Below are 14741 nucleotides of genomic sequence, written 5' to 3'. Positions count from 1 at the left end.
TTACTGTAATTGTTCTTTATTCTCAGCTAGACTCTTGCCAGGACTAGCTCGTTGGTCTAGGGGTATGATTCTCGCTTCGGGTGCGAAAGTTCCCGGGTTCAAATCCTGGACGAGCCCATTGTGAGGTTTGGACATTAAGCTATGGTTTCTCTTTAGGGTCCCGAACGATCAGGAAGTTTTTGGTCAATCGGGCAGAAGCTCAAGCACAACTAAGCCGTTTAGCTCAGTTGGTTAGAGAGTGGTGCTAATAACACCAAGGTTGTGGGTTCGAACCCCGTATGGGCAAGCTTCTTTTGTTCACTGGGAGCTCAGCTGTGCTCTTCAGGCAAATTGACAGGTGGTCTCACGGAAATACCGCTGTCTAAACAGTGTGAGGTTGTGGCCAAAAGAGCTCATTTGGTAGAGCTTTAGACTGAAAATCTAAAGGTCTCTGGTTAGATCCCGAGTTTCGGCAGATGACACTCATCTCTTCCTATTGTTCGAGGGGGCCAGTAACCAAAATTCACTGTAAGTAATTTTGTCTTTGCGGCCATGTGAGAAAGGTCTGCTCCTGTCAAGGTTCTGTGGTGTAATGGTTAGCACTCTGAATCCAGCGATCCTCATTCAATTCTTGGTGGGACCTGTTTTGCCACCAATTTGCACCGGACCCCGTCCGAAATACATTTTGACAGCAATGAGCCCCAAAAGCTCACGTAGTTAACGTCACTTCAATTCCCAGTCTGTTTCTTTAGACAAGTGAACGTAACAGGGTAGGACTCAACTTGGAGAATGAGGGCGTCAATCCCACTTCCTCTTGCATGCTAAGCGAGCGCTCTACCATTTCAGCTAATTCCCCTGGCCGTGGTGGGGTGAAGTCCATCTCTCCAAACGATGCCTTTGCAGAGCGACCACTATTATAACGGGCTTTAAGAAAAGAGGCCATCTCACCACTATGCTTGCACCTTTGCACTGGCCGTAATGAAGTTGAAGAATAAAGAGACCAGAGATTGTGCCTCTGTTTTAAAATACTAAAATGGAGTCAGATTGAGTTAAACCTAAATTGAATAACTCTGAACGCTGAAAAGACCGAACACGCAAGAGACCTTCATCCGCCACTGGATACCTTCCTTGGACCAGGTGCGCGGACCTTACACATTCGTTTGCCTTTGACACTGTCTCGAGGGGTTTGATTACTTCCATGTTAGTTCATGTTCCTTCTTTTGTTGTTACTGTAATTGTTCTTTAGTCTCTGCTAGACAGATGCCAGGAAAGGCTAGTTGGTGTAGGGGTATGATTCTCGCTTTGGGTGTGAGAGGTCCTGGGTTCAAATCCAGGACAAGCCCATAGTGAGATTTGGACTTTAAAGTGCTGTTTTCTCTTTAGGGTCCCGACCGATCAGGAAGTTTTTGGTCAATCGGGCAGAAGCCCAAGCAAAACCAGGCCGGTTAGAGCGTGGTGCTAATAACGCCAAGGTCGCGGGTTCAGTCCCCGTACGGGCCAGCTTCTTTTGATCACTGGGAGCTCAGCTCTGCCCTTCAGGCAAATTGACAGTTGGTCTCACGCAAATACCGCTGACTGAACAGTGTCAGGTTCTGGCCAAAAGAGCTCATTTGGTAGAGCTTTAGACTAAAAATCAAAAGGTCTCTGGTTAGATCCCGGGTTATGGCAGATGACACTCGTCTTTTCCTATTGTTCGAGGAGACCAGTAATCAAAATTCACTGTAAGTGATTTAATATTTGCGGCCATGTGAGCAAAGTCTGCTCCTGGCAAGGTTCTGTGGTGTCATGGTTAGCCCTCTGAATCCAGCGATCCTCATTCAAATCTTGGTGGGACCTGTTTTTCCACCAATTTGCACCGGACCCTGTCCGAAATACATTTTGGCAGCAGTGAGCCCCAAAATCTCACGAAGTTAACGTCGCTTCAACTCACAGTCTGTTTCTTTAGACAAGTGAACGTAACAGGGTAGGACTCAACTTGGAGAATGAGGGCGTAAATCACACTTCCTCTTGCATGCTAAGCGAGCACGACGATCAGGAAGTTTTTGGAAAATCGGGCAGAAGCCCAAGCAAAACAAGGCCGGTTAGCTCAGGTGGTTAGAGCGTGGTGCTAATAACGCCACGGTCGTGGGTTCGATCCCTGTACAGGCCATCTTCTTTTGTTCTCTGGGAGCTCAGCTCTGCTCTTCAGGCAAATTGACAGACGATCTCACGGAAATACCGCTGTCTGAACCGTGTGAGGTTGTGGCCAAAAGAGCTCATTTGGTAGAGCTTTAGACTGAAAATCTAAAGGTCTCTGGTTAGATCCTGGGTTTCGGCAGATGACACTCGTCTTTTCCTACCTTTGGTTCACTCAGGTCGTGCAGCCAACTTCTCCCCTCCCACAGTGCCCACACTGGTTTAAAGTCTAAGGGACGTCTGACTGTTTCAGCTGTCCTCCCAAGATCCCTCTACATATTAGGTTCAGCCCCATTTTTAAATCCAGTGTGAGGTTGTGGCCAAAAGAGCTCATTTGGTAGAGCTTTAGAGTGAAAATCAAAAGGTCTCTGGATAGATCCCAGGTTTCGGCAGGTGTTACTGTAATTGTTCTTTAGTCTCTGCTAGACAGTTGCCAGGAAAGGCTCGTTGGTCTAGGGGTATGATTCTCGCTTAGGGTGCGAGAGGTCCCAGATTCAAATCCCGGGTGAGCCCATAGTGAGGTTTGGACCTTATGTGCTGTTTTCTCTTTAGGGTCCCGAAAGATTGTGAGCAAAGTCTGCTCCTGGCAAGGTTCTGTGGTGTCATGGTTAGCCCTCTGAATCGAGCGATCCTCATTCAATTCTTGGTGGGACCTGTTTTGCCACCGATTTGCACCGGACCCAGTTCGAAATACATTTTGACAGCAATGAGCCCCAAAAGCTCAAGTAGTTAATGTCGCTTCAATTCACAGTCTGTTTCTTTAGACAAGTGAACGTACCATTTCAGCTTATTCCCCTGGCCGTGGTGGGGTGAAGTCCATCGCTCCAAACGACGCCTTTGCAGAGCGACCGCTATTATAACGGGCTTTAAGAAAAGAGGCCATCTCACCTCTGTGCTTGCACCTTTGCACTGGCCGTAATGAAGTTGAAGAATAAACCTAGAGATTGTGCCTCTGTTTTAAAGGCCCTTCTTGGTCTTTTTACCCCAGTACATAAGTTTGTGGATTCCTGTATTACGTATGATACCTTTGGATCACTCAGGTTGTGAAGCCATCTTCTCCCCTCCAACACTGCCCACACTGGTTTAAAGTCTAAGGGACATCTGACTGTTTCAGCTGTCCACCCAAGATCCCTCTACATATTAAGTTCAGCCCCATTTTTAAATCCATTCGTTTGCCTTTGAGACTGTCTCGAGGTGTTTGATTACTTCCATGTTAGTTCATGTTCCTTCTTTTGTTGTTACTGTAATTGTTCTTTATTCTCTGCTAGACCATTGTCAGGATAGGCTCATTAGTCTAGGGGTATGATTCTTGCTTAGGATGAGAGAGGTTCCGGGTTCAAATTCCGGGCGAGCCCATAGTGAGGTTTGGACCTTAAGTGCTGTTTCCTCTTTAGGATCCCGAACGATCAGGAAGTTTTTGGTAAATCGGGCAGAAATTCAAGCAAAACCAGGCCGGTTAGCTCAGTTGGTTAGAACGTGGTGTTAATAACGCTAAGGTCGTGGGTTCGATCCCTGTGCAGGCCATCTTCTTTTGTTCTCTGGGAGCTCAGCTCTGCTCTTCAGGCAAATTGACAGGTGGTCTCACAGAAATACCGCTGTCTCAACAGTGTGAGGTTGTGGCCAAAAGAGCTCATTTGGTAGAGCTTTAGAGTGAAAATCTAAAGGTCTCTGGTTAGATCCTGGGTTTCGGCAGATGACACTTTTTCTGTTGTTCGAGGGGGCCAATAACCAAAATTCACTATAAGTGATTTAGTCTTTGCGGCCATGTGAGAAAAGTCTGCTCCTGTCAAGGTTCTGTGGTGTAATGGTTAGCACTCTGAATCCAGCGATCCTCATTCAATTCTTGGTGGGACCTGTTTTGCCACCAATTTGCACTGGACCCCGTCCTAAATTCATTTTGACAGCAATGAGCCCCAAAAGCTCACGTAGTTAACGTCGCTTCAATTTACAGTCTGTTTCTTTAGACAAGTGAGCGTAACAGGGTAGGACTCAACTTGGAGAATGAGGGCATCAATCCCACTTCCTCTTGCATGCTAAGCGAGCGATCAACCATTTCAGCTAATTCCCCTGGCCGTGGTGGGGTGAAGTCCATCGCTCCAATCGACGCCTTTGCAGAGCGACCGCTATTATAACGGGCTTTAAGAAAAGAGGCCATCTCACCTCTGTGCTTGCACCTTTGCACCTTTGCACTGGCCGTAATGAAGTTGAAGAATAAACCTAGAGATTGTGCCTCTGTTTTAAAGGCCCTTCTTGGTCTTGTTACCCCAGTACATAAGTTTGTGGATTCCTGTATTACGTAGGATACCTTTGGATCACTCAGGTTGTGAAGCCATCTTCTCCCCTCCCACACTGCCCACACTGGTTTAAAGTCTAAGGGACATCTGACTGTTTCAGCTGTCCTCCCAAGATCCCTCTACATATTAGGTTCAGCCCCATTTTTAAATCCATTCAGAGGCCAACTTTCATTCGTTTGCCTTTGACACTGTCTCGAGGTGTTTGATTACTTCCATGTTAGTTCATGTTCCTTCTTTTGTTGTTACTGTAATTGTTCTTTATTCTCTGCTAGACTCTTGTCAGGACAGGCTCGTTGGTCTAGGGGTATGATTCTTGGTGTGAGAGGTCCCGGGTTCAAATCCCGGACGAGTCCATAGTGAGGTTTGAACCTTAAGCGCTGCTTTCTCTTTAGGGTCCCGAACGATCAGAAAGTTTTTGGTCAATCGGGCAGAAACCCAAGCACAACCAGGCCAGTTAGCTCAGTTGGTTAGAGCGTGGTGCTAATAACGCCAAGGTCATGGCTTCGATCCCCGTACAAGCCAGCTTCTTTGGTCATCCCTGAGAGCTCAGCTCTGCTCTTCAGGCAAATTGACAGGTTGTCTGACGGAAATACCCGCTGTCTAAACACTGTGTGGTTGTGGCCAAAAGAGCTCATTTGGTAGAGCTTCAGACTGAAAATCTAAAGGTCTCTGGTTAGATCCTGGGTTTTGGCAGATGACACTCATCTTTTCCTATTGTTCGAGGGGGCAAGTAACCAAAATTCATTGTAAGTGATTTAGTCTTTGCGGCCATGTGAGCAAAGTCTGCTCCTTTCAAGGTTCTGTGGTGTAATGGTTGGCCCTCTGAAACCAGCGATCCTCTTTCAAATCTTTGTGGGACCTGTTTTGCCTGTTTTGATTGGTTAGCCGGGCCAGTGTGTGTGCTGTGATTGGTTAGCCGGCCCAGTGTGTGCTGTGATTGGTTAGCCGGGCCATTGTGTGCTGTGATAGGTTGTGTGAGGTGATTGGTTAGCCGGGCCAGTGTGTGCTCTGATTGGTTTGCGGGGCCAGTGTGTGTTGTGATTGGTTAGCCGGGCCACTGTGTGCTGTGATTGGTTAGCCGGGCCAGTGTGTGCTCTGATTGGTTTGCAGGGCCAGTGTGTGTTGTGATTGGTTAGCCGGCCCAGTGTGTGCTGTGATTGGTTAGCCGGGCCAGTGTGTGTTGTGATAGGTTGTGTGAGGTGATTGGTTAGCCGGGCCAGTGTGTGCTGTGGTTAGCTTGGCCAGTGTGTGCTGTGATTGGTTAGCTGGGCCAGTGTGTGTTGTGATTGGCACCACTCGGCACCTGGTCGGGAAATGACATGCCCCTTACCATAGCGAGCTTCAGTGTAAATATTACGTCAAAATCAAATAAATTTGAGTGCGATTTAAACCCGGATGATTGTAAGCACTCTAAGTTCGTCTGCCTTGGGAAAGCTAGTGTGTCTCTGACATAGTGATAACACTCGTTGCCTTCTCTTGTGCAGCTCAACCAGGTCTCGTCCCATTCGTCGATATTTGTGATATCCGAAATCCTGGAAAATATGCGTTGTAGTCCAAACAAGTCGTTCGTTGTAGTTTTTGAAAAGTGATTTCTGTTAAATAAAATATAATATGCTGACTTTGAGCTTTGTAACTTTGCAGATCTTTTTTATGCTCAAACAGCAACATTACAGACTAACTAAAGTTGAAAAAGTGAAGAAGCATAATAGGACCCCTTTAAAAAAATTTCAGTGTTTAGTAAATATTTTTGAATTGTTGTTTTGTAACTGATTTTTTCTTTGAAAAGCATGAGAAAACAGTAAAAAGCTAAATTTTGGTGTTTAATGTATGCAATGGTGAAAAAACGTGTTCGGTATTCGGCCTTCGGCCCAGTGTTTCATTTTGTTCGGCTTTGGCCAAGAATTTGCATCCCTAATTTTCACTGAACTTGCACTAGAATGTAATGTTTTTGGTGTGTGAATGTTTTTGTTAGGTCTGAATGAGCAGAGGGTGTCAGACTTCCAGGTTTCTCCGGATGGAAAGTATATTCTCCTCTCGGGATCCTCAGGATATCTCCATCTCATGACCACAAAGGTGCAGCACAGCGATCCCATTACATCTGCTTGTGATGTCTGTACTCACTCAGAAAATACATAGTCCAGCTGCAGCCATACATGTGGTGATTTCACTCTTAAGTGTTATTTATCTGGTGTTAAAGGGTTAGTACAATCACCCTCGAGACGTTTAATTGTCTTCGAAACACAAATTAAAATATGTTTAAAATGCTCTCGTCGATTTAGTCCATCATAAAGATGAAGTGAAAGTAATCCATGTGAATTTAACGGTTTCATCAAAGTCATGAAGAAATGCAATTGCTTTTTATGATGAACAGATTTAATGTAGTCCTGTATTCGCATAGAGCTAATCAAAAATGATAAACAGACACTAGATGATACTTGTGTGACATTTGAGATCAAACCTCTTCTGTTCTCCTGCATCACGGAAGAGTTTAGAGGGCCTGATTTAGATTGTCTCTCTGATGATTAATGTTTGTTGGTAGTCTAATGTATGTTAGTAGTGTTAAGAGTGCTATAGTGTTTGTTCCGGGAATGATGCAAGCCAAGTGGCCGTATTGCGTCCGAGTCCGTTTTTCAGTTTTAAGCCTGTTTCAGAGTCTTAGCTCTGTTTGTGTTTCTGTTTTCACTTTTGTTTTTCCCCCCGCAGTCTAATAAACCTGCATTTGGACCCAAACCTTTGTTTACACGGTGTGTCTTTCCTGATCGCGCCGTGACAGGTAGTACCTGTTTAAGGTAGATCCCTGTTTAGATCAGTTCAAAGTTTATAGAACATTTTTTAAATACAATTAAAAATGATGCCGTTGTTTTCTGAGATGCACATACATTTAGTAGAATATTTACATCAAAAACAGTCATAATTTAAAAAAAATTGCCTTTTTCAATCAGTTTTTGACCCTGTCAGTTTTTTATATTAGATTGGGCTGCTATTACATTTATTGCATGTAGGAACTGGAATTCCTCATTTCAATACAGTACCATTGCGTTGCAAAACCATGTTTGCATTTGTGATCGGAGAAATGACATACAACAAGTGCTACTCTACACTGCCCAAAAAACTCGCGTTTGAATCGTCAGTGGCAAATTCTTTAAATATGAAAACGTACTTAAAGTCTTTGAGTCAGAACAGCCGGCATTGTAGTCTACTCTCCCAGGATCAGGAAACAGTCCTCCATAAAATGTGCTGCACACATCTGAATATTTGGGTTGAACTGTTCTGGAACAGTGTTGTAAATTCAACTTAACCACTGATTTCTAGTCGTGTCCTCTTTTGGAAGACCAAACAAAGTAGTTTCGCTTTCACAACGAAACACACAGTGCCTTCACGACATGGCGGCGGTGGCAACAACAATAATACTACAGCGAGAATAAAAGTTACGCCGCCTTTCTTTGCGTGAACATTTGGGCAGCGTTATGCAAATCTTCCCACATTGTGACGTAGACATGTGGGGGCGTGTTAGAACGAGCCGTTTTAGGTAGGTGTGGTTGACTCTTAACTTTTATAAAGAATATCTCTTTGGGTTTGAGACTTTAGTCTTTGCAACTTTAGGGATCTTATCTATGCACAATCAGCTTATAACACTCCAAAGAGAAAGGAAAACTTGAAATCGCATCATATGACCCCTTTAAAGACCAGTCACTAGCGTCTATGAGCACAACCCTAGTGAGTGTGTGGCCCTGCTCTTTCATGTGTGTAGGATCTGTAATCAACTAACTCGGACAGTAGCAGCGCTTGTATTGGTGCACTGCTGTGAGAATGAAGTGTGGCGTGTCTCTTCCAGACCAGAGAGGTGATCCGGAGCATGAAGATGAATGGCAGTATGTGCGCTGCCGCGTTCACCACAGACAGCAGCCAGATCTTTGCCAACTCCCGTAAGTCAAATCAAACACTCTTCTCACGCTGTCATGCCACGTTAAAAGACTAGTTCATCCAAATGTATAGCTGTTGTTCCAAACCTTTGTGACATTGATAATAAGATTACTGTATTATTGCAGTGTTTGTCTGGTTCAGCTCATCATCATTGTGATCATAGTCTGGTCAGTCTGAAGGGCTGTACTCCATAACAGCTTTCATTTGCCAAGGGCAACCGATCACAGTTTTGTTGAGCGTCACATTGAGGGACAGGAAAATGTAAAGTTGATGTCCCTACAATAAAAGTCTGGCGTGCATCTTTTAAATGATTAGTTCAAAAATGTTGCAGGTTTACTGTAACAGTGGCGCTGTGAGCTTTGAGCCTGATAAGCAGAGGCGGACAGTAACTAAGTACATTTACTTGAGTATTGTACTTAAGTACACTTTCTGAGTATCGGTACTTTACTTGAGTATTATTTTTTTCTGGGAACTTATAACTTTAACTTCACTACATTTGAAAGACAAATATTGTACTTTTCACTCCACTACATTTCTATCAAGGTCCTCGAAGTAGAAAGTCGTTATTATATAGCAGCTTTGAAAGTCAGTGGGTTATTTTTTTCTTCTCTAAAACTTGACTTTCTTTTTTTCAGACAGTTTATCAGTAATCACTCTTGTAGGGCTACATTAAATGATTTCCCAGCATTTTTTTGAACACTGACCAGCTGCAAATGTGATATTTATTTACAACAATTCAATAATAAGAAGTTGATATTGAAAAATCTGTCTTTACAACTTTTACTTGTAATGGAGTAATATTTGACCAGCAGTATCTGTACTTTCACTCAAGTAATGGAGTTGAGTACTTTGTCCGCCTCTGCTGATAAGCGATCATTGCACTCTCATTGAGAGTGTGTGTATAATCACACACAGCCTGTGTAAAACAGTAGGTGTTATTATGGTCATCATAATCGATCAGTTATTACATGTGGAGTCGATGCATTTTACAGCCCCAGCTGAGATCTTGTAGAAGGAGCATCAGTCTGTCAGAGACTCGCTCGCTCCTCTCCAGTCCATGCACTGTGTGATCATGTTATTCACTACAAACTGAGATGCACCAAGAGTGATAGAGAAATACATTCACTTTAGAACTGTGTTCTTCATCTGCTGTGGCAAGGGTGGAAAAACTACTGGGTCACATTTTAGTTTTTCTATTCTACTTGTTTAAATGGATCTTTCTATGTTATTTCGTGTCTCTGTAAAGACTAGAGCAGGGCCCTACTGCTTGTAAGATGATCCTGCTTCTTGTGAAATGTGCTTCACATACATGTTGCCTTGACTCCTTAGACAGGAATTTGAGAGTCTGATTTTTTATTTTTAAATGGATACTGAACAGAAACTAGTAATAAAATAGTTGAGTGCTTTACTATTTAATAAAAAAAAGTACTGAATTATACTTTGTAAATGAATAAATATAATATTAATTATATAATAATCATTAAAGAGTTCATAACACCATTAATGCTAACAAAAGGAACTTCAAAATGTAAAAATATATCAGTAAATGTTGAAGGTAATGCTTCAAGGAACAATGTTCCTTGAAGTAAATGTTCAAGGAACAATACTTTTATTGTTACTGTTATTTTTATTGATCTTAGTTGATGTTACAAATGGACTCTTATTATCTACACAAAGGCCATAGTACTCTCACAGTTTAACTACTTCTATTCTAAAACTTTTGTGATTATCTAATCAAAATAACAAAATATGTTAGTCACACACTGGGCAAAAGCGCAGTGTCGTGCGGACAAGTCACAAAAGTTCAGCTGAAAAATGCACAATACAAAATCTTCCAGCCCAAGATGAAGTCTTTATGTACATAACAATGATTTGGGACAGATATGATGTAATGTAAAACTCTGCGGTGTGGCAGTATTTGTGTCGGCTGAATGAACATCAGTTTGCTTTCTCATGTCACTAGGTTTGAATCTGCAGCTTCATTGGCTAACAAATGCATTAATGTGACCAGATGGATATAAACTAATGCAAATAGATGGCAACAATGGTGACATTAAACATTTAGGACGGACTTGCGTGTTTTGGTCACATTGTTTTAACCGCTTGAGGTGATGCTAATGTGCACATCCTCTCAGTCTTGATAGCAAACTTACTGCTGTCCTTTCTCCAGAACTGCAGCGTCTAGTCAACAAAAGAATTACCAAGTAATGATATGAAAACATGCACTATAGTATACTATAGTTCGTTGTCGATGTATTAAATGCACATCTGAAGTGTCCCGCTCTGTTCAGTGCACAGAATCACGTGACTAATCTGCACACAATGTCAGTGATCTCCGTCTCTAGAGGCTGCTCTTGTGCTGTATAACAAAGACTGTAGGGAGTTTGCTGTATAATGAGAACCTTCTCAGCTTCTCCAGCAACGGTCCCAACCCAGAAAAACTACCGGCATGGATTTTTGCTGATAATAAATAGTTCCGCCAATCAACTTTCGGTGCCGATTAATTGGAAAAACCAATACGTCAGTCATTTACTTCACCCCAGAAATAGCAAGAGCAGTCTCAGTCTCTTAGGACAGTTGGTCTGCAGTCACACAAAGACATTTCATGTTTGGACAGACTGAGACCGGACCCTCTGAATCCCCACTGCCGTCCACACTGTGTGATAAATACTGATGCCTGTGTGTGTGTGTGTGTGTGTGTGTGTGTGTGTCACAGAGGAAGGAGAGGTGTTCATCTGGGACGTGCAGAGCAGTAAGTGTCTGAAGAAGTTTCCAGATGACGGCTGTGTCAGAGGAACTTCTCTTGCTCTGTCCAGGGATGGCCTGTATCTGGCCTGTGGGTGAGTAACGTCAGGACGCCGTTTGTCTGTCACTTACTGAATGCAGAAGCTGATATCAGTGTCCCATCCTGCATTAAACATCAGCATTTATTAAGTCACCAAAACCTGTAGCCTACTCGGGTGAAAGTGCAAATATTTATTGTAGTAATTACTGAAGTTGAGGTAACGGTGTTAATAATGACCTGAGTCACTTTTCTTTGGACTCTTCTTTACTCTTAGTCAAGTAGTCAAGAATTACTAGCGACTGATTCAGAACAAGCAGGATAAAATCTGTGAAGAAATATCTGGTTCTGTTGATGCTTTTTGTCAATCTGTGTGTGGCACAAATGCTGCATAAACTCAATGAAAGCAGCACATAAATATGATTTCAAATACAGAGTGTTTCTGGTCGTTACATATGTTTGTTAGAATATATTATGACAGTTATTACGTCTAATGTGGTCAAAATTCATAATGTGTGTCCTTTGCCTGTGTTGGTCATAGGCTTGAGTTTTATAAAGGTAACATGAATGCTTACTATATATCCTGCACATGCTTTCTGAAATGGAGCTAGAAAAAGCACCCATGAATAATTTTGAGTTGAATTGATGAATCTGAAGTTGTTGTATCATATTTTGTATATTGGTGCTTTTAAACAGCAGATGCACTATTTGTTTTGTTTTTTTATAATTTTTCTTCTAAAGAACAAAACTGTTGTTAAAAAATACTTATTTGCAAAATAACCCGCAAAAACCACTCATTTCAACTGTAGATTGTTAACATCTATGATGAAGAACTGTTGCAACCTGGAGTAATTTTTTGTTCCCGCTAGAGCTTTGGTCCGGATGGTTTTGTGTTAGTTGTTAGGTGTAATGCACAGGTGCGTGTCTGGATCCTGAGGAACGGTGTTGTGCTGCTCGTCTGCAGGTCTCAGAGCGGTGTGGTGAACATCTACTCGCAGCAGGACTGCCTGCAGAAGCTGGAGCCCAGACCTCTGAAGGCCATCATGAACCTGGTGACAGCGGCGAGCTCCCTGTGCTTCAACAGCACCTCAGAGATCCTGTCCATCGGATCCAGAGAAAACGACGAGGCCAACCGACTGGTGCGTCACAGTGCCTTGCATTTGAGGAACTCTAATTCAGCTGTGTGCATATGAAAACTAATCATCATATAAACAATACAAGCGATTTGTTTATAAGGTAATTTGGATTATATATCAACATTTTTAATAATGCTGAAGTTATATACTACTATATGCGATTTTTCTTTATAATATGTGTGGATAATTGTCACATTTTCTAATTAAAACAGGAACAACTGGTGTATGAAAGTTTCTCATCAGCACTGCGTGAATAATAATAAATGACTAAATAAATAGTGTAGACACTGCTCTTATTTTTTTTAGGAACGCTATACAAATTCTGTTCTGTGCCTTTAAAACAGCCTCAATTCTTCAAGTTCATGAATAGGATTATTCAGATTCATAGTATTTCTGATTATTATAAAATTCAAACGAATATACATGCTGTGGTCATTAAAGGTGCAATATGAAATACTCAAGTAAATGTACTTAGTTACTGTCCGCCTCTGCATATTTCCCCCGCTCAGTGAGGGGGGAGCAATGAACACTGTGTAAGGATCATATCAATCAGAACACAGTTCATGCACGTAGCTCACTTCTAACCAGCTGGTTATTTGAATCGGGTGTGTTAGCTAAGCGAGACATTCAAAATATGCAGAGCGGGGGGCACGAGGACTGGATTAATCGCTGGGCTACATCATGTGTCATTCACTGGTGAGAAAACTTTAAAAGTACTACAATAGCAGGAAGGAAGATCGGGTTGATGTTTGCCTGCCATCCTCGCTCTGTCTGCACAGCGTGCGTGAACACGCTGATGACGTGTCCTGTCTGCGCGAACCCGGTGCGCAGAGGTATGCAGATACATAAGTTGACAGGCAGGTAGGAAAGCTAATTAAAATGCTCGGACCGAGCGTTTTGATTGGACGAACATTTCTTGGTCCTACGCCTTCCACAAAATATATCAATACAGATGAATACATTTAGACCACTTAACTTAATGATTGCTATCGGGATGTGAAGAGACTTTCAACCAGCATAACAAAAAATGTTTCTGAAGACAATCACCTATTACACCTTTAATGGGTGCAGATGTTCAGAAACAATACTGTGGCATTCCAGTGATGATTGATGAGTATGAACAGACCTAAAGAAAGCATTGTTCTCACCATTACACCAGCAGCAGTCTGGACTCCTGACATCAGTGCATGGATTCATGCTGTTTGGTCAAATTATGAGCAACGCTCAACATTACTGACATCACATGAACTGAAGCTCCAGACCCATGTCTGTATAATCAAGTATTGCACTGCTGAAGCATGATTGGCAGATCTGATAATTGCACAAGTATCCATACAGCTGCTCCTAATAAATTGCTCAGCAGTGTGTGTGTATATATATATATATATATATATATGTATAAATAGACAAACTTCATATTGTAATGAATTGTAGATGACTGAAAGAGTGCATATTTTCTGTGTTCATAAACTGCAGAATTGGATTTCAGATGCAGTTATTGGTGTAATCTGGCTTGTTTTTAGTTATACACAATAATGTGGTAGTTGGTAATTTGTTGGGATTTTTAGTTGCTGAATCATTTGGATAACTTTTTATTTTTTTCCTTTTAAGGTCCATCTTCCAAGTTTTACGGTGTTCACCAATTTTCCAGAATTCCAAAAGAAGACTATATTTCAAACCCGTTGTCTGGATTTCTCCCCGCGGAGCGGATTCTACTCTGTGGCCAATAATAAAGGCCATGCGCTGCTCTTCAGGTGAGAACAAACAACACCGATATGTTGCTGTCATGCCAATTACATTAGTTTCCTTTTGTTTTTGCTGCATGTGCAATGTTAATTTATGTTTCACAGGTTTAGCATTTAGACACTACTTTTCCAGATTAAGAACATTTAATAAACGTTTATTCTGTGTATTTTAAAATGCGTTTATAGGTCTCTTAAAATGTAATATAATTAGGTTCATACATTTTAGGAAAGAAAAAGACAAACTATTTTAGATTGTCCAGTGCACTAAATGTAACTGGAAAGGAAAAGCATACCCTACATGAACACACAGGTGCAGAACAAGCTGTTTTCGGCATCCTCAGGTGAGCAGCGATGGGAAGTCTGCTTTAGAAATCCATTGCTATGTCAGTTCACATCGGGCATTAACCACTGCTCTCCCGGATACCAGACACTGTTCAGATTCTTGAATGAATGACTTTAAATGAATAGATCTCGAAAACAAGTGAATTGTTACACCTTTTTTACACTGATGATTTTGCTATGCTAGTGTTATCCAGGTGTTGTATAAGCATGTGTATTGTTGTTTGTCTCTAGGCTTCTGCATTACACTGACTTCTAGAGATGAAGCACCTCGTTCCACAAAGAAAACTGCTCAGACTGAATACATGTTGTACCTCTGTCAGCTCCTCGGAGTTCAGCTCAATAAACCTTTGCCACATGACTGTGA

At 42.1% G+C, this 14741-nt stretch overlaps 1 protein-coding gene and 2 non-coding genes across 4 annotated transcripts; all 3 read left to right on the top strand.

Moving 5' to 3' along the window:
* The first annotated feature begins 2054 nt into the window (after positions 1-2054).
* Positions 2055-2128, top strand: trnai-aau (transfer RNA isoleucine (anticodon AAU)). The gene has a single exon. It is a non-coding gene; the product is annotated as a tRNA-Ile (tRNA).
* Positions 2129-4896: 2768 nt separating this feature from the next.
* trnai-aau (transfer RNA isoleucine (anticodon AAU)) lies at positions 4897-4970 on the top strand. Its single transcript has one exon. It is a non-coding gene; the product is annotated as a tRNA-Ile (tRNA).
* A 1388-nt stretch (positions 4971-6358) lies between these two features.
* On the top strand, positions 6359-14741 carry LOC107567819 (U3 small nucleolar RNA-associated protein 18 homolog). 2 transcript variants are annotated; one of them, XM_016253597.1, is made up of 6 exons: positions 6359-6521; positions 8284-8374; positions 11089-11212; positions 12119-12293; positions 13944-14044; positions 14609-14741. In XM_016253597.1, the coding sequence occupies exons 1-6, from the start codon at positions 6408-6410 to the stop codon at positions 14631-14633; spliced, it is 630 nt and encodes a 209-aa protein (XP_016109083.1). In that variant the 5' UTR covers positions 6359-6407; the 3' UTR covers positions 14634-14741. The 2 variants fall into 2 exon arrangements, with proteins under 2 accessions (XP_016109083.1, XP_016109082.1); XM_016253596.1 differs by having other exon boundaries at positions 13902-14044.

The sequence above is a fragment of the Sinocyclocheilus grahami genome, unplaced genomic scaffold (genome assembly GCF_001515645.1).
Source record: "Sinocyclocheilus grahami isolate Dianchi unplaced genomic scaffold, SAMN03320097.WGS_v1.1 scaffold1191.1, whole genome shotgun sequence".
NCBI classification, from domain to species: Eukaryota; Metazoa; Chordata; class Actinopteri; order Cypriniformes; family Cyprinidae; genus Sinocyclocheilus; species Sinocyclocheilus grahami.
The sequence above is the reverse complement of the archived record's forward strand: the minus strand, read 5'-3'. Positions and strand labels throughout refer to the sequence as shown.